Here is a 20502-nt window from a genome sequence, read left to right on the forward strand (position 1 = left end):
AAGCAGTGTTAGTGTCAGATATGGGTTCCATTTCATGGAGTGGGCCTTAAGTCAAATCAGACATTGGTTGGTTACTCTCACAAGACTTATGCCATGATTGCCCTAGCATATTTTTCAGGAAAGACAGATTGTAGAGCAAAGGCTTTGTGATTGAGTTGGTGTTTACCATTCTCTTTTGGTAGCCAGAAGAATATCTTTCTGTTTCATAGACACTAGAACATGGTGGTGAAGGTTCTTTGTAGGCACCAGCTTAACCTTTCCATGTTCAGTGAGTTGTGTGGGTCTTCTCTTTAGCAATGGGGCCTTATTGTCAGTTTGTGGAGAACAATTTATTATCTAGGCAGCAGTTTGGGTTTTGGGACTGTCCATGGAGCCCTTTCAGCCAGCAACTCAACTGGATGAAACCCATCCCCAGCACCGGATGAAACCAGTGGGGTTTCGTCTCCCTCATCATTTGGAGACTTCGTTAAGATCACCTTCCTATCTTATACTAGGTTTCCATACTGCCCCTCAAATGCGCTTCAGTTCTAGCTGACTCTCCCTCATTCCCTTCCTCAACCTCATCTCACCTCCCAGTTCCCACCTGACCCTCCCATTCTTGTTCCCTACTCCAGTCCATCCATAAAATATATTCTATTTCTGTCTCCCAGGGAGATCCATGTGCCCCCTCCTTCCCAGTCCCTTTCTCTATACCTACCCTTTCTAGGTCTATAGAGTGTATCTTGGTTAGCATTTATTTAATGGTTAATATCCAGATATAAGGGAATACATACCATATTTATCTTTCTGGGGTCTGAGTAGCCTTACTGAGGATGAGGTTTGTTTTTTTTTTCTTTCTAGTTCCATTTATTTGCCTGCAAATTTCATGATGTAATTTTTAAAATAGCTAATTAATAGTCTATTATGTAAACATACCATATTTTCTTTATCCATTTTTCTGTTGAGGAACATCTAGACTGTTTCCAATTTCTGGCTATTATAAATAGAGCAACAATTAACATGGTTGAGCAAGTGTTCCTATGATAGAATAAAGTGACCTTTGGGTATATGTCCAAGAATGGTATAGCTGGATTGTAACCAGACCTTTGGCTACTTTTTTAAATTCTTTTTTCTACCACCCTTCTTCACCCTTCCGACACCCACCCCCAGCACTAGGTAGGAGAGAAAGAAGGTTAGAGGAGGAGGAGGACGGGAGCATCAATCTCATTAGACTACTTCCTGCTGACTAGGGGATTGAGTTTCTTGGGGCAAGTTGGATCTTCTTCAGCAGCTGAGGCAGGAAGAGGAGGAAGAGGAGCATTTTTATACCTTCTCAAGTTCCCGGAATTCCAGACATCAAAAAACTTGCAGAAACTATCTGCACCTGGAAAAATCATGCTTCTGCCAGGGCATGAGGCAAATCATAGTGTGCTGCTGTGGACAGTCAAAAGCAGCTCCATATCTCACACCTGGAATTAAAACGAAAGCACTTTCCCATAATATGTCTGTTTTTAAAAAAAAAAACAACAAAATTTCTTCTACACTGGATCTTGGCGTAGGTTGATTGCCATCTTTCTGAGAAACTGCCATATTGATTTCCAGAGTACCTGTACATGTTTGCACTCCTACTAGCAATGGAGGAGTGTTCTCCTTTCTCCACATTCTCATCAGCATGAGCTGTCATTTGTATTATTGATCTTAGCCATTCAGAGGTGGAGGATGGAATCTCAAAGTCATTTTGATTTGCATTTCCCTAATGGCTAAGGATGTTGAAATCTCTTTAACTATTTCTCAGCTACTTGAGTTTCCCCTATTTGAAAAGTCTGTTTGGATCTGTACCCCATTTTTAATTGGGTTATTTAGCTTTTTATATCAAGTTTTTTGAGTTATTTATATATTTTGTATATTAGCCCTCTGTCAGTTGTAGAGTTGGTGAAAATATTTTTCCCATTCTGTAGGCTGCCACTTTGAATGATGGTACCCTTTGCCTTGCAGAAGATTTTCAGTGTTCTTGATGTTGAGACTTGCTTTGTGTCTGAGTATATAATCAATTTTAGAGAAAGTTCCTTGAGGTACAGAAAAGAATGTATATTCTTTTGGGTGTGGGTGAGATGTTCTGTAAATAGCTATCAGGTCTATTTGGTGTATAGCATCTATTAGCTCTAGCATTTCTATATTTAGTTTTTATCTAGATGACCCACCTGTCTGTTGGTGAGAGTCATGTACTGAAGTCTTCTACTGTCAGTATGTGACGGTCAATATGTGACTTAAGTAGTGTTTCTTTTACAAAGGTGGGTGCCCTTGTTTGGGCATAGATGTTAATAATAGAAATATCATCTTGGTGGATTTTTCCTTTGATGAATATGTAGTGTCCTTCCCTATCTCTTCTAATTAGTTTTGGTCTGAAGTCTATTTTGTTTGATATTAAAATAGCTATACTAACTTGTTTTTCTCAGGTCCATTTGTTAGAATATCTTTTCTTAACCCTTTACTCTTAGGTAATTTCTATTTTTGATGTTGAAGTATGTTTCTTGGATACAGCAAAAAGATTGGTCCTGTTTTGGCATCCTTTCCATTAGTCTGTGTGTTTTTATTGGGGAATTATGACCATTGACATTGAGAGATATCAATGATGCCCAGTGAATATTGATTCCTGTTGTTATGTTGTTTTCATTGGTGGTGGTGGTATTACATGTGCACACATGTGCACTCGTGTGTGCATGTGTGGACTTCTTTGATTTTGGTTGTCTGAATTATTTCCTATGTTTTTGTGGTTATAGTTTTCCTTCTTAGGTTGGAGTTTTCCTTCCAGAACCTGCTGCAGGACTGGATTTATAGATAAATATTGCTTAAAAATGTTTTCTAATGGAATATCTTATTTTTTTCATCTATAATGATTAAGAGTCTTGTTGGGTATAGTAGTGTGAGCTGACATCTGTGATTTCTTAAAGTCTACAGAATATCTGTCTAGGACCTTCTAGCTTTTAGAGTCTCCATTGAGAAATCGGGTGTAATTCTAACAGGTCCCTTTGTTTGTTTAATATTCTCCCTTTGTTCTGCACATTTAGTGTCTTGATTATTAAGTGCTGAGGGGACTTTTTTCTGGTCCAATCTTTTTAGTGTTCTGTATGCTTCTTAAACATTTATAGGCATCTCTTCCTTAAAGTTAGAAAATTTTTCTTCTGTCATTTTTTTGAAAATATTTTCTGGGCCTTTGAGCTGGGATTATTCTTCCTCTATTCCTATTTTTCTTAGATTTGGTCTTTTCATGGTGCCCAGGTTCCCTAGGTGTTTTGTGTCAGGAATTTTTTAGATTTAACATTTTCTTTGATTGGTGTATTTATTTCTTCTATTTTATCTACAATGTCCAAGATTCTTTCTTCCGTCTCTTATATTCTGTTGGTGAAGCTTGCCTCAGTAATTCCTGTTTCAATTTCTAAATTTTTTTTATTTCCATAATTCCCTCAGTTTGGATTTTCTTTATTGATTCTGTTTCCATTTTCAAGTATTGAACAATTTTATTCATTTCCTTTCACTCTTTGTGTTTTTATAGATTTTGTTAAGAGGTTTATTAATTTCCTCTTTAAAGATCTCTATTATCTTCATTCAGGTGGTTTTAAAGTCTTTTTCTTGTATTTATCTATGTTAAAAGGGCCTGCTGTAGTAGGAGAACAGGCCTCTAGTGGAGACAGAATGCCCTGACTGTTATTGATGGTGCTTTTATATTAGTATCTAGGTATCTGGAATTGGGATGATAGTAGGTCTAGTTTAGTGATTCTTGGCCTTCCTAGTGCTATGATCTTTTAGTACAGTTCCCCGTGTTTTGGTGACCCCAACCATGAAATTATTTTTGTTGCTACTTCATAACTGTAATTTAACTGCTGTTATGAATCATAATGTAAATATCTGATATGCAAGATATCTGATATGTGACCCCTGTGGGGGGTGATGAACACAGGTTAAGAACAAGCACCACTGGTGTAGGTGCTTGCTGTACTGGGTTTGTCTTTGTTGAATGGGAGTTTTGTTCCTTGGTTTCTGTTTATTCTTTGGCTTTTCAGAGTGTGATTGCTGTATGCGCCTAGCAGGAAATTTTCTGTGAACCTGCTTCCATAGCCTGCTCAGCTCATGATTTCCCAGGGTATGCCTGCTGGTATTAGAGGCTTGGATAATGAGTTGAGTTGGAGGAGAAGATTGTGATCAGTTTGGAGATGGGACCATAAAGGAAAGGAGACCACAGCAGGTTTTCTGCTTAAGAGCTGGGAATGAGACTGGAGGTATTGGATCTGGAGGAGCAGGAGAGGTGTGGATCTACTGTCAGCCTGCTTGTTGCCAGTTTATAGACATTTATATCACTTCAGGAGTGGACTATAAACTGAAGCACATTTTCTTTCTTTAATGCATAAATAAATATTAAGTCAAAATAATCCATAGTCTGCCTTTTACCTTAGAATGCTACAGTTTTCCTCAGTAACTTGCTCTTTAAGTGATATTCAAAACTAGTTTACTACTTTCCAAGCACACTAGAGATATGTTTATATCTCAATAAAAATGATGCACATAAACTTAAATTCATTTTGGCTTCTCAGTTCTTACAAACACATATATTGGTCTTGTTTTGTTAGATACTATGAAATTAAACACTCATCTGTAATCAATCATGCATATTCCTTTTTCAGTCCACGAACAAAAGATGATCTTAGAGCGTATTTTATACTGTTACAGGTAAGTTAGAGTTATTGAATTCATATGTCAATCTGCATGTGCAAACTAGATAACTGTTACTTGGCAATGGTATTAATACTCTTTAGAATAATATTTACTTGTAACCCAAAGACTAACATTGTAACAAACACTCAGAAGCTAAAATATATGAGGGATTAAATTATAAGTGAGTTCATACCTCTCTTCCACAGTGTTTGGGAACAAACAGATGGATGTTCTTCCTTTTCCACTCAGACTCTTTCCTTTGAGCTAATTAGCACAGGCTACAGAATTTTCCCATATACTCGATTCCTATTTTTTAGTAATGGTCATTAGGATTCTGACAGAAACATAAAAGTTGTTACTATTTGTTACAAAGCAAACTGATACTTGCTTTCTCATGAGAAAGAGATGGATTCAAAAGTATGAAAATATATTAAGGTATTAAGTAAAAGCAAATTTTTATTTTTAATTTTTAAACAAATTATGTTATCTTAGTTAACACACTACATTTACATCATTCTTTATAATTTGTCAAAGTTTTTCAGGTATGTTAACTCATTTGAAGGTAAAAATATTAAGCTATAGTGTTTAGTATTATGATATTATCAGTATCATGCTCAAATGAAAGAAACATGGCAAACAAAAGAAGAAACAAAAAACTGGGAAGGGAGTAGGAAATGACCAAGAAAAAGAAAAGAAACAAATGAGAAAAAGCATCAAAAGTAGGAGGAAAAAGGAAATGTGCAGATGAAGAAAAGCTATAAAATGACCCCATAAAGCTCAGCTATCTTAGAGGTGTGCGTTACTCAGCTCTGAGTTCTGCTCACACATCACCCTTTCCCAGAGCTCTCCCTGGATGAAGAGGTCAGTGCCCTAAGTTCACTCCTGCCCATTAGTCAGTTTTGAAAAACAGTGTTCTCTTTTTTATCACAATTGGATTAATTTTTAAAATTTTATTTTTACTTTTTATTTGTGTGTCTATGTGTGAGCTACTTGTGTGTAGTACCCATGAAGGTTGAAGTCAAATGCCCTGGAACTAACATTGTACATAATTCTCAGTGTTAGAACCAAACTTAAGAGCTCTGGAAGGGCAGCAGGCACTCTGAACCACCAGGCCATCTTACCACCTGACATTTTTAATAATAGGACCTTTATGGAAATGTATGCAATATACTCTGTAATGGAGCTTCAGCTTTTGAAAGATAAATGTGGGGTTTGCTTAGTTTAAGAACATTCTTTCAGTCCTTTAACATTTAACATTGTCAGAGTGCATGCTTGTTATTCTCTGTGACAAATAAAGCTAACTTATTTCTCAGTGCAAAAGTTTTACAACTTACATTTACTTGGTTTTCCTTTTTTTTTAAATAAAGAAAACCCACATTATTCTCTTGCTACTTAATTGAATAATAATGATTGCCAGCATTTATGAAAAATGGAACAAGGTGCTTTATATATTTTCTTTTGTAAAACTCAAAACAACTCCTGAGATAGATATTATATCCATTTTACAGCTGAGAAAATTGAGAATTAAAGTTTGAAACCATGCCTAATGATGCACAGCTAATATATGGTAGGATCAACCCTCAGATCCAGGTCTGTCATGACTCCAAAGCCTGTAACAGAAACCAGTTTTGTTTAAGTAACAAGTTGATTGTTTTTAAAGAACTACACAAACTCAAATGTAGCTTCCTGAATTTGCCGCTTAAAACTCATTAAGCTTTGTGGTTTTCCTTGTTAACACAATTTTAACACAGTTATCTTTAATATCTTTTTCAGAATCCTCAATTTAATATCACATCTACATATGTCATCTATGCTCATTTGCTACGACAGATAGCTACCTTAGTGGAAGCTGACCATCATTTCCTAGTTCACTGGCTTAAAAAGTAAACAATAACTTTCATAGTCTCTCACTTTTAACTGTGATATTATTAATTTTATGATAAACTATTGTAAACCTTTACAATATTTAAATGTTTTGAAGATTTTTAGGAATGATTTTTATACTTTGAAATGCTTCAAAAGCCAGTTATAAAATGTATATTTTAGTAATACATAAAAGATATATAAATATCTGTTTTTAATCTAAGTAACCATGTTCTTGTGAGAATTGTTGAAAATATCGACCACTTACAGTTTTTATATAGCACATTTCTATTTTTTATACATTTCAAATGGTTTGCTCAGCTATTGTTTTATTATGTATCTTTTTATTTCCTCTCTGTTAACACATCTTACTATATATGTGATACTTTCTCCTTATTAAAAATACCAGAATACAAAAGCACATTACTTCTTCCTCTCAGGACTAGATTTACATTAATAGACATTTCTCCATGATGGGAAAAAACTGAAAGGACAAAATAATTTCAAAATAAAATTTAAATACTGTCAATTCTCATGACTATAATAATAATTATTATTACTATTAATTATAGTAGTAATGATTACTATTATTGGTAGTAGTATTCAAATACGAACTGTATTTATGAAGTTACCATCAATGCTAAACTAGCACACATCACTGAGCCTTAGCTTAGTTGGATTACTAGGAGCCTCTGATCGCAGTCCTGTCAGCTCACCAAGCATCCACTTCATGAGTGCTTATACTTGGTGCTTTATTCTATGTAAGTTGAATAGTTAAATTGAGATCATGATGGTTGCACTGTACGCGATGCCAAAATAGCTATAACACACACATTTTGTCAGTACAACACACCACATCCTTCTCGTTCACTGTGGAGCATCACATCCTTCTTGTTCATTGTATAACTTCACATTCTTCTTGTTCATAGGAACTAGCCAGCACTTAATTATTACATTGTAAGATCTTTGGATTTTGAGACAGGCTGGAGTCTGTACCTCAGGCTAGCCTGGAACTTACCATGTATTCCAGTGGACCTCTAACTCACAATCCTCCTGTCTCAGTCTCCCAATTATAGGGATTACAGGTGTACACTGCCATGCCTGGCTGGAGGGCCATTTTAAAATAACAGAATCATCAAAAAAGGGCATGAAATATGAAAGCCATGATCTTAGACTATAGAGAAGACACTTGGTTAGTGTATGAGAACTGAAAGGAGGGTTAAAGCACTACCCTGTTGAATCTCATTCACGCATGCTGGTGCCTCAGGGTTCTCTCCACTGTCTTATGTCCACAAATGGCCATGAAAGCTCAAGTGCTGACATGGGGAATAAGGAACAAATCTTAGCATACAGGTCAGTCTTCAAGAACAGGATCTGTGAATAATGAAACTGGCTAAATCCTGAAAGCCTTAAAAATTATATTAATGACACTGTAGTAATTTTGGTGTTTATTTCTTATTTGAGAAATAGTATTGGTAGGATTTCACATCTTTTGAAATGTTTTCAGCTTAATAAATATAATTTGTGAAAATGAATAGTCTATATTCTATGTGTATAGGATATGTGTATGTGTGTATGTAGTTTGATCTCTAATGAATATATTGACAAAATAAGAAATGAAAGTTTTGATTGGAATTATTTCAAAATCTTTACCAGATTAACCCAGAAGAAATTCAAGCAACTGGTAGAGAGATTGCTGCAATTTGTTTCTTTACGCCTGTTTCCAGCAAAACCTGAAGAATTCCCACCTCTAACAAAGTGTACCTGGTGGATTCCATCAGCTGCTAAAGTTCTGGCTCTACTTAGTAGGTTTTGATTATTCACTCACTCTTCCTTTTCTCTTGATAAGTATTGGGGACATATCTTAAGGGTCACTGGGTACTACAGAGATAGCTTTAGCTTTTAAATCATTATTTTAAAGAAAACAAAGTCATTTTCTGTTTTATGGATTTTACAAAATATATTTTTTTAAATTATGGATGTTTTACAAAACTGGGAAGAGCTGTTTCTGCTTGTATTATAATCTTAAGTGCATATGATTCACTAAGTATTCATTCCTGAGAAAACATGAGTTCCCACTAGTTACCGAGGACTACAAGATATAACACTGGTAGAGAAATGATGATAGATTACCATCTACCCTCTTCTCTAAATATTTTTATGATCCTATCACTTTTATTAAAAGCAAGAAATAGCTATATATATATTTTTTACCACAAAGTTTGAAGTAGCCTTTTCATTGGAACTGTAGTTATTTAAAACAGAAGTGTAAGTTAAGACTAGCCAGTAGATATTAAAATGACATGTTTATTATTAGAATAACTCATGTACATGCTGGAAAGAGCATTACATAAGAACTTCTCTTCACAGACACTGCCAACAGTTTGGTTCACCCTCCGCTTGTTCCCTACACTGATTTTTACAATTCTACCCTGGATCACATTGACCTCATGGAAGAGTACCACACTTGGCAGAGCTTTGGAAACTCTCACAGGTATGATCAATGGCTCATCTAATTATTTACCTAACAAAATGCTATTAAAGTAATAACTGGATTTTAAGTTTCTATAAATAGTATGTATATAATTTCTATATATAGACATATCATTTAGATATGTAGGTTTAAAATGTCGTTATATCTATCAAGAGATTTAATTTTTGTTACATTTTCAGTTTATAAACATGTTATATAGTTTTGGTTTAATTAAAAGTATCTTTTCAAGAACAGCAAGGTTCTTCCCTAGGTATGAGGTTTCTTGGCTTACTTGCTATTTTATGCGTTGTCATCACACAAGGAGCAATGTGGTTTTTTCTCTAATGAACTAGAAGATAAATATTTTCAGTTGTGTGAATAATACATATTGTTATTTTAGCATGAAAAACCCTTAGATACTATGTAAATGAATTAATGTGAATGTCCCGGATTTCTTTATTTACAAAAACTGGTGATAAGCCATCTTACCTTAGCGGCCACAGTACCAGTATACCTAGTCCAGTTCATTTATCACATACATATGGCCACTTCATATATGTTTGCTCCTCTCCCTCAGTCTGTACCAAAACCTGATTATGAATTATTTATACAAAGAATTGATATTTCAGGGAAAGGAGCTTCACAGTTTATGTAGTGCAACAGATTTTCAAAATGCTTGGCCAAATTCTTGAATACACTATACTTTTTATCCACATTTCTACTTTGGATTAAGTTATCAAGCCTATCCCAAACATAGTTTATTTCCTAAACATATTCAGGAGATCAGGAGATAGAGAGGTGTAAATACAGATATAAATGACCCAAAAAGCCCACATAAACACATGGATTAAATTTTCCAGTAATTCTACCAGAAGTGACTCAAAATTTATAATGGCCCTCTGTTCAAATCTCAGTGTACATATGAACAATCAAAACTGAAAAACAGTTTCCTCTACGATCTGTAGTCAGTCTGAGGAATATTTTTTTGGTAGAGTTATTTTTACAAAGATGCTCTCATTCCTGTTTTAGTATAAGGGTAGCCGTAAATCAACTAATAGTTTGATTATTTCATTGTCAACTTTTAATATGAGCTCCTTCTAGTCACAATGCAACACACCAACAGTGCACTCCACTGGTGTTCCAGTTGGTCCCATCTGCTGTGGGAAGTCAGCTGGAATCTGGAATGGAAACTGGAACTCAGGGCAGGTCACTACTGACTATGGGTACTTCATGCACAGAGTAATTTTTATGTATTTTATTTTTTATAAAACCAAAATGGCAAAGGTTAAGAAGCACTGTTTTAAAGTATATAATGAAACCAACATATATCCTTTTAGATTTGTTGCATTTTCTTTTATTTTCAAACCTTTAGTTGGCTTTAGTAGTTATTAGTAGTTTATTAGTTACTAGTACTGAGCAAGTTGTATTTATTATCAGTTTTGAATCAGAGTAAAGGCAGTCTGATGTTCAGTACATAGGGCTACCTCTTCTTTGTCATGTTTTCTTTGCAACTAGTGGCCACAGATATACCACCTACTATGTTCAGATGGAATATAGCTTAAGTTGAGGGATTTGCTTCAGTTACTTCCACTGAGCTATACCCCACCTACACTGCAGCCGCTTCTGATGGGAGTCTAAACTCTCAATGTGTTACTGCTGCCGTATTCATTCTTTCCACATGCATTGATATCTGAGTAGTTTGTGGCTTTCATATATAGTGTAAGACCTAGCTCTGATCTGGGGGACAAGTTATTTCCATGCCCTTTGATAACAATGTTATATCTTTGTAAGTAAGTACATTTCGTATTTTAGTTTTCTCATTTTTATTATAATTGCTCTTAAATTTATGACTGCTTTTTATATGCTATAATTATCACTGTGTTTCTTCATTTCTGAAGCTCACACATCAGAAATAGTCCTTGAATAATAAATTGTATATTCATTTGAACATGTGAATATTCTGTCCTGTTTCTGGACCATCAACCTTGCTTCCTGGTCCTGCTGCTGGCCATGCTATCACAGGTGATAATATAGGTGATTGTGAAAATGGAAATGATTTGTGTGAACAATGTAAGTGACTAGCACATATTTAGAAAATTAGTTGTGGCTTCCTATAGAGAATTAAAACACTGTACTTCTAGGGATGGTACATTTTTCATAGGCTTGTGGAAATGAACTCATGCACATAAAATCTTTTGTGAATGGTAAAACACCATACAAAAGTAATGTTTTATATGCAAGGAAGGTACCTTAGATTCCCTTAGAGTACTTTTGCTAAAAATGCACCATTTTGCTTTTTCTGTTTTCGCTTGTAAAGCAGGTTTTCCTTCTGTCAGTACCCATTCGTTATTTCTATAGCTGCAAAAAAAATCATTATTCAAAGAGACTCAGAACAACAGATGATAAGCATCGCAAGGGTAAGCCAGCTACGAAACATGTTTATGCTGACTGTAATCAATATAGTAAATAATAAGTTAAATGTCGTATGAATTGTTTTAGTGTAATCAGGAAATGTTAAAGATTAATTCATGTTATTACCTCCACAAGGTAACCCTGTTCACAATATGGGAGATAGAACACCCTTTATCTAGTCAGTCTCCCAGTATATTATAAATACAGCAGAAATGTTTCTGATAGACCCAAATTTGAGAAGCTTGTTGGGACTCCATTGTGTAAATATGATGAGACCAGGAATGCCTTTACACAGATCATTAACACTACAGCATTCTCTGGAGTTCATGGAAATCAGGAACAACCAAGACATTAGGTGATTAACACTAATATATGTCCTATCGAACTAAGTGGAAAGTGAAAGTTTTATAATTGTTTCTCAGTACGTGGGAAATACACAGATGAAGTGCAGACTAGGAAAATGTAGAGCAAGGTGACGTTTCTCCCTGGGCCTGTGCACTGCCCACCGCTGTTGAGGACAGCCCAAGAATGAGCACTCACACTGCTCCTCTACACATGTGTGCATATCAGAATGATATGCTGCAGAATGAGAGTATATACAGTGTTAAAGATGAAAGAGAAGCTTAGCTTCTTAAAATAGAAAGAAAACAGAGTAGACAGAAATTATTCCCATGTCTTGTTCAAGTGTACAACAAAATATAAATTAGGATATTTCAAAATATAAGAATATTTTATTCCTCAGGAGTTCAGTTTCTGAGTATATTTTTTTTCTGTCAAAGAAAAAGATAAAGGTTTTGGTACCTGAAAAGTTCCCAAAATCAGCCTGCATTGAGTATGGGAATATTAGAAGAAATTTTATTGCCTATGACTCCAAGCAGAATTCCAAAGCCATGCTGCCCCTAAAGAATGAGATTAAATGGGCATATTTGATACCAGATACTGGTTTAAAAGTTAATCTGTAGAGCCAGTCATCTTGACATTTTGACTTAGTTGCATTTCTGTGCCATGTGTCTTTTTTTTTAAAGTAGTTTCTTTTTGCTGTGGGTATGTGGTTTGTTACAGTTTAAATAAAGTAGATAGCACTAGTTTATCCAGATGTCTATAGCAGTGTGCTACCACTCATGCTTAATGTATGAGATGCTGCAATTCTCCTAAGGGAAAGGGGAGCCCCAGATATCCTTTCACAGAACGTGAGAGGTCGGAAATAGACTGAAGAACCAGTGGCGTTGTTAGTTCTCACTGGTTCTTCCTAACTGCCATGCCACTTGAATTAATGACTGGTGACTTATGCTATAGTCTGAAACTGCAAAATTAAATAAGTAAGTTCTACAAGACTGCCTAAAATCCTGCCTTTGATGGCCTCTTCCATTTGAAGTGTTCTTATGGCAAGTACACATTTCCAGTGAAAAGGACCACTAAGCTTGTCTCCATTAGCATACAGGGGTAAATATATTTACTGTGGACATGTGACAGCTACATAGGGTCAGGATCAGAAGATGAGAAAGAAAGGATAAGACAGAGATCTGTTACACAAGGCACTGTCCAGAAATACAGACTTCCTTGGTAAGATAGGACCCAGAAAAGCAAAAATCTACTAAGAGTCTTCACACTGGAAATTGGAGGCCTGGGGAAGGCTATGAATTAGTATCTATTATAGTAATCTACAAAATCTTAAGATGTCTCAAACTCGATTTAGGACATGAGATATTATATTATAGCACATTAGTATATTTCAAATGTCTGAAATATCTTTATTTGCACAGAATTCATTTTCATTGTCACCAAAGACAATTAAATAGTCTAGTAATCATTATCTAGATAAGTAAATATATAAGCATATTGATTTTATATACTAAATGACATTTATATATTTTTATGCATTCTAATATGTTGGTTTTTATATACTCAGTGCTTATATTTTGGAGAAACATGAAAGCTGCATTTCTCAAATCTTTTATATATTTATCACCCAGCATATATGTTAACATTTTGGTAGATTTTCTTTGATACTCTTTAATCAACAGAGGTAATGCAGTTTTATATACATAATTTTAATCCCTGCTTGAACTGTTTACATAGTTTTTCTACTCATTTTTAGTAGCTACATTATATTCCACTTACTAGATATACTTAGGATAGTTTTAAGCTTTGATTTTATTGACAATATTTTTATAAATATCTTGTGGAATAAATTTATTTCTAATTTTGAATTCTCTAAAGTAGAACTACTAGAATTAAAGATCTGAACATTGATAATGTCTTTGAATCTATATATACATTAATTTTTTAATTTCTAGAAATAGACTATTCTTTTAGGATAAATTAAGTATTCTAAATAGCTTAAACCTGAGCATAGCATAGGAATACATGCGTTGGATTACATGTCCCCCTTTTTTACACAGGAAACTTTGCTATTGAAGGTCTGAGGCCTGTGGAAATTGCAGTTCAGCCTTCTCACTATAAAAGTTGAACAAGATTTTGGTACCTACTGGCTACCAGGGTTCCAAAATAAAGTAATAATAAGATGTTTCACAAGCTAAAATGTATGTAATTGATTTATGAAATTATTTACATGAGAGATAGCATAAAAAAGAATTAAGTTATTTTGACTTTTAAAGTGTTTTAAATGAAATTATACTTTAAGTAAAAGTGGAAAATGTTTGCTTTCTTATTTAATTAGCAAAGTCTGGTGGATAAAGTATCTCGAAGACAAAGACCTGATATGAATATGTTATTTCTAAACATGAAAGTAAGGAGGACACATCTGGTTAGCGACTCACTTGATGAGGTATATTTTATTCCAAAATGGTTCTGACTTATTACTAAAATTTTTAAAGTATTATTTCTATGTGCCAATATGTATACTTGCATAAATTCTGATATAGTTAAGATAAATTTCATATAAATAAGCTTTATAACGTTTTAATGTTTATTAGTAGTAGATTAATTCCTCAGAGGAGTTGATGTAGAATACCTAAATATGTAATTCATGTTTTTTAGTCTGCTACCTGGACTCTAGACCCGCCATCTTTCTTCTGATTAGGTGTATAACAAGTCAGTTTTAGTTTTCAACACCTCAGGTTGCTCTTCTCTAAACTTACAGGTCTGACATATAGGGTATAGTGTATATAGGACCTGTTCAGATTCACACAGACATTGACTCATGGATGTACATTGCAAAGTTCCTTGTATGTACACTGCTACAGTCAGACCATCATGTAGTTAAGAGATGATGGCTATTTTATCTGTGTGGGGTTTTTATTTAGTGTTGAAATAGAAAGAGCCATAAAAATTATTTATATTATAATCCACTGAATTAAAATTTTGGACACAGTATGATTCTTGGGGGTAAAACCCTTTGTCAAGGCATCTGACCCCTTAATTCTTTTTTCTAATCTATAAAATGAGTAACACTTAGCTTATACTATCTGGCAAATTGGATGGGTGGATGGATAGAAGTATGAATGGATAGACGCTTATGGAAGTAAAAAAAAAAGGGAAAGTTTGCCTAATATTGTTTCCAAAAATTAAAAAGCAAATTTTTCTTTTCATTGCTCTTCATTCTGTCTTACTACATAACTTCTTCAAATAGTTAACCCGGAAAAGAGCTGACTTGAAGAAGAAGTTGAAAGTTACATTTGTAGGTGAAGCTGGTTTGGATATGGGTGGCTTGACTAAAGAATGGTTCCTTCTCCTAATTCGCCAGATTTTCCATCCAGATTATGGTGAGTGTTTGATGTTTGTGATCATTGTCCCTCTAGACTTGTTAGAGTTGAGTTGTAGCCCTGACATTTTTGCCAGCTGTAGATGTAGAATTTGTACAGAAATAGCCATACATCTCTTGAATAAGTCAAATGAATGGAAGTGTGCCATTGAAATAAAGAACATTCAGAATTTTAAAACAAACCTAGAGGTTTTTTTTCTGTACTAGTAAGTGAAGCTTCTTTTCATTAAATAGTCATTTTAAAAAGTAGAAGTCTGTGGCCTTAGGAGGTGGTTTAGTCAGTAAACAGCTGGCTGTGTAAGCCCGAGGGTCAGCTTAGGTCCTAAGTGTCATGTGTAAAGCCAGGTGCTGCCAGCAGTCCTTTAACAGCAGCACTGGGAGACAGAGACAAACAGAGCCCTCAAGCTTGCTGGCCCACTAGTCTACCTCAATTGTTCAGTTCCAGATTCAGTGGGAGACTCTTTCAAAAATTGGATGGACCATGACTGAGGAAGGCGCCTGACATTAACCTGTGGGTTCACACACAGATGAACATGTCAACACACAAACGTGTATATATGAATAAACCACGGACAAATTAAATAGAAATTAATAAGTTAATTTTTAAAGACAAAAATCTTCAATTTTACTTTATTCTATTTAGAGAAAATGTTTATATAATTATTAGCATCTGTTAAATGTTTTCATCCAAAGGAGAATTTCTATATTTATAGGGTGTACATATCATATACATTATGGATAGCATAGATGGATGTGTAAAATCTTGTACATCTTTGTAAAAACTCAAAGATATAAATAAAAATGCCTTCTATAAGTATTTTACTAAGATTTGTAAATATATTCTGTGAAATTTTTAACATGAAAGATGATTTGTAACAGAACTGTTACTAGTGATTTGTTTTTGGTAGATTTCATATGTATTTTACCAGTGCTTTTCATCTATGGACAAATTGTGTTTGCTTTGCAGGCATGTTTACATACCACAAGGATTCACACTGCCATTGGTTTAGCAGCTTTAAATGTGATAACTATTCTGAGTTCCGATTGGTTGGAATTGTATCCTTTAAATTTTCCACTAGGAGGTGCTACTAAACTAGGAATTTTTTTAAGGGTTTTTTTTTTCCAATCTATAGTTTAGAAAAATGTTGTTTTAGAAAATGAAACATCAGATTTATTAGATCCTCTCTAATATGTTTGTGTGTGTATAATATCAAACCTCCATAGTCTCAATACATTTAAAGAAAATTGCTGACTTTTAAATATTGTCTCAAAATGGTTATAGATCAAAATTATCAAAAATTTAATAAAATTTTTTAAAATATAGAGTATTTTCCATTTGTAATAAAAATACTTTCTGTCCTTGTATTTTGTGCTAATTTACTCAATTTACTAAGTTGAAATCATAAGAATTTATGATATAAATTTAACTTATTTTGGGGTTTTTTTTAGTATTTTTTTATTGGATATTTTATTTACATTTCAGATGTAATCTCCTTTCCGCCCCACCCAGGAACCCCCTATCCCATCCTCCCTCCTCCTGCTTCTATCAGGATATGCTCCCACCCACCCTCCCACTCCCACCTCCCCACCCACGATTTCCCCCACACTGGGGTGTCGAGCCTTCACTGGACCAAAGACTTCCTCACCCACCTATGCCCAACAAGGCCATTTTCCCCTACATATGCAGCTGGAGCCATGGGTCCCTCCCTATGTGCTGCCAGGCTAGTGGTTTAGACCCTGAGAGCTCTGGTTGGTTAGTATTGGTTGCTCTCCTCATGGGGCTGCAAACCCCGCAGCTCCTTCAGTCTTCTCTCTCCCTCCTCTATTGGGAACCCTATGATCAGTTCAATGGTTAGCTGTGAGCATCCGCCTCTGTATATTTCAGGCTCTGGCAGACCTCTCAGGAGACAGCTATATCAGGCTCTGAGAAGAGCCTGATAAATTTAACTTTTTAATGTACTTTGAAATCCTGAGACATAAAGGAGGTAACCCTAAAACATTGAAAACTGAATGCAATGGGGAATATTTAAGACATACATAATTATTTTACAGCTTTTTAAATTTCATAATTCATTTGCCATTTCTCATTTCTATCTCAAGTTTGTTGTATAATTTATTCCTACACTGGTAAAACAAAGAGAGGTTAGATATTAGACAAAGATGCCTTGTATATTAGCTTTTAGAATTATAAGAAGTATAATTTGGGAAATGAAAGAAGAGTAAAAAGATGAGCGAGAGCTGAAGATGTGTAGAAAAGAGGGAAAAATTCCAACTTTGAGAAGTTTAGCATTTAAATAAGTAGATAAGCATCAGTGCAAGGTTGTTTATCCTCAGTCAGATGACTATGTTACATGCATTAATAATGCATGTACTAAGGGGTGTGTGACTTCATTAAAACCAAGAATAGCATGAAATAAATGTGAGGTTGTAAGGTGGAGAAGATGTGATATTGTATTCTTCCCAGAGAAGGTAGGAGTTTAAGCTGAGAGGATGATGGGGGAGGAAAGGCTGAGCTGTTACTGGTATCACCCTGGGACTTGAGGAAGTGCTGAGCGTCTTTCCATATGAGGCTGTGTCGCATTTACTGTGATTAAATCCTGAGGATGTATATGGAACTTGAAAGAGTAAATGAAAGGAAAAGCAGAAAATAAAACTATACATTGAAATAGTCAAGTTAATTTGAAATGCTTATAGATTGTCACATCTAAGGTCCAGAGCAACTAATTCCACACTATCCAAGAAGGCTGAACAGTCACGGATTCCTGTTTTCCTATAATTTACAGGTCTCACTTGTTGAACTTCTAAAATAATACTCTTCATAAAATTGTGAATTGCTAGTCACGTTCTTTCATAATGTTGGTGGGTTTTACTGAGTCAGTACCTAAAAGATCATACTAAACATGTTCTCATGTCTATAGCTCATGTTAAACAAGTGTGTCTAAAATTAAACTCACATAGTTAGTGTTTACAAGTAGAGCCATAAAACACAAAATAATGGTAAAGAGTATTAATAACAGTGATACTTTAAAAGTAGAAGTACCTATACCGAAAAGGATATTGAAACTATATAGAGATAGTATAGTACAGTACAGGTTTTGAGACTGTCCACAGCACAAAGCACTTAGTCACACAGGCAGAAAAATTCCTCCCTCTCTGTTTCCAACTAGAGCAGGTTAATTTAGTGTGAAGTAAAGAATCTGTGTGAGAGGCTCTGTAGTATAAGCCTGTTAACCTGCGTCCTTACTGTAGGCAACCTGCTTTTAGGATCTTAGCATTAAAATTTTTAAATGATAAATGTTTAGAGGCTATCACTATAGAGAAGAATTATGACTTATAACACTGTAGTATTATGATTATCATCATTTTTGCTACTATCTTGATTATATATTTGAGTGTATTTGCAGTATCTATCTTCTTACACACTTGTCAGCCTGTGCAGTTACTTAGAAAACAGTATAGCTGTGTCTTACAACTCCAGCCCTCATTTTGCCTTTGCAAATTAAATTGACAGTATTCAAATTTGCTAGGCCTATATGTTTAGGTTTCCTTTTGAATCTATAAAATAAATGACTCTTTAAGTAACTTTAATATAATAACTTACCTTTAAATACTAGAAAATTTGATCTGAAGTCTCTCTTTTGGCAAATGGATAAGTTACATTCTGCTATGTAAGTAGACAAATTTTACAAGTAAATAAGATATCTGAACTCTAGCCCTTTAAGCTTTATTTATGAGTGCTTACACTATTATCTTATTGACAATATTTGTACATCCATATGCTTATTCATACCAACTCTTTTAATACAGTCTTACTTAAGCTTTAAATAACTAAAATGGCAATTTTAAAATCAGCCTGTATTCTGCAGCCAAGTACTTCTTACAAAACCACCAACATACTTGCTTAAATTTAGTATTTTTTATATATTAAATAATTTATAGGAATGCCTGAAATCATTAAATCCTATCAAATGAACACTTTTTCCATGGCTTTCGTTAATTGAGAATTATAGTACATACATAAAATGAAATTAAAGAAAAAAAGAAAGGTGTGTTGGACTAGTTAGAAAGCCAGTGTTAGATCTGAAAGAAGTATATAAGACTGATGCATAACTCAAGACTCATTTGTTGTCATGGATTTTATGTTAATACTTAACATTTAGTATGCATAGCTCATGGGACTAGCTGTTTATAACAGCATCACATTGGATATTCGTTTTCCTCCCTGCTGTTACAAAAAATTACTGAGCCCTCCCGTGGTACCTAGTGATCAGAGTACACCAGTAGGCATCTGCGGTGTTACCATTGACGACTTGTGCCAGATTATGCCTGTAAGTATGTTGTTAACACCTTGTAGTCATGTTATGCTAAATGCCTCCTTATTTGTAGTCTTCTAATCCAGTTCTTACTTTAAAATCGGGCTTCCCTGTTAGAACACTTCTCTGTCTTACTTTTAGTCTTTTCCTGACAGAGACCTATTCTGCAGTGTGCCTAAGAGAGTGTGCCTTAGAGAATAGTGCAGACTTTTAAGTCTGATGGGCATTGACTTGAATGCTGACTGTGCCATTTATTGGCTTTGTAAACTTGAGTGAGTTATTTAACCTCTCTGAGCCCTAATGTCCTTATAGCAATACTAGGTTGTTTTAAAAAATAGTAATTAAAAGCAGATAAGGAGCTGGAAAGATGACTCACCAGTTAAGAGCTCTTACTGCTCTGATAGAGCACCCAAGTTCAGTTCTTGGTGCCCATATTAGAGTGCTGACAACTACTTCTAACTCCAGCTCCAGGGAACCCAACACTTCTGGCCTCTGCAATCATATACACATACTTATACACAGACTCACACAAATAAACATAATTTAAAATAAAGTTTTATGGTAATAGGCATATCAAATCTCTACCAGCCTAGATTTATATAAAATATGTGCTTAAAAAAAGAAACCCCAGCTGACAATTGTATTTTCACATTTCACAGTATAAGTGAAGACTTATTTATCCCACTTCTCCCATCTAAGACTATTCTCTTTGCTAGAAACTGAGAGAACTCTTCTTTTATTGTACTGCCGGAAAACATTCAGACACAGCATCATGATCTGACAGAACAGACCAACTAAAACAAAACTTTTTATCTGTTCAGCTGAGTCATCCGAGGGTGACTGGGTGCCACTGTAGGAAAAGCAGAAAGTCTTATCATGAAAGGTTTAAGCATCCTGGGCATGTGGCCTCCTATGGGAGGTCTCATTCTAAGAGCAGGATCCACAGACATCATCCCAGGAGAAGGGCATCATGGAAGGATCTCCCCTATGTGGTATGGGCATCATACCAGATGAGGAGGACCCAGGAG

At 34.8% G+C, this 20502-nt stretch overlaps 1 protein-coding gene across 3 annotated transcripts in view; it reads left to right on the forward strand.

The window, feature by feature from the left end:
* The window catches only part of Hectd2 (HECT domain E3 ubiquitin protein ligase 2), a 62534-nt gene that overhangs the window by 32519 nt on the left and 9513 nt on the right, over window positions 1–20502 (forward strand). For 2 of the 3 annotated variants that reach the window (XM_028773481.1, XM_028773480.1), the window contains exons 7-15: window positions 4659–4704; window positions 6463–6572; window positions 8209–8357; window positions 8923–9046; window positions 11346–11442; window positions 14118–14225; window positions 15030–15162; window positions 16129–16217; window positions 19331–19489. In XM_028773481.1, the coding sequence (XP_028629314.1) occupies window positions 4659–4704; window positions 6463–6572; window positions 8209–8357; window positions 8923–9046; window positions 11346–11442; window positions 14118–14225; window positions 15030–15162; window positions 16129–16217; window positions 19331–19489 (1015 nt within the window). Of the gene's footprint in view, window positions 1–4658; window positions 4705–6462; window positions 6573–8208; window positions 8358–8922; window positions 9047–11342; window positions 11443–14117; window positions 14226–15029; window positions 15163–16128; window positions 16218–19330; window positions 19490–20502 lie in introns of all 3 variants that reach the window. The other variant, XM_028773482.1, reaches the window with a different exon arrangement.

The sequence above is a fragment of the Grammomys surdaster genome, unplaced genomic scaffold (assembly GCF_004785775.1).
Source record: "Grammomys surdaster isolate TR1022 unplaced genomic scaffold, NIH_TR_1.0 229, whole genome shotgun sequence".
NCBI lineage: Eukaryota > Metazoa > Chordata > Mammalia > Rodentia > Muridae > Grammomys > Grammomys surdaster.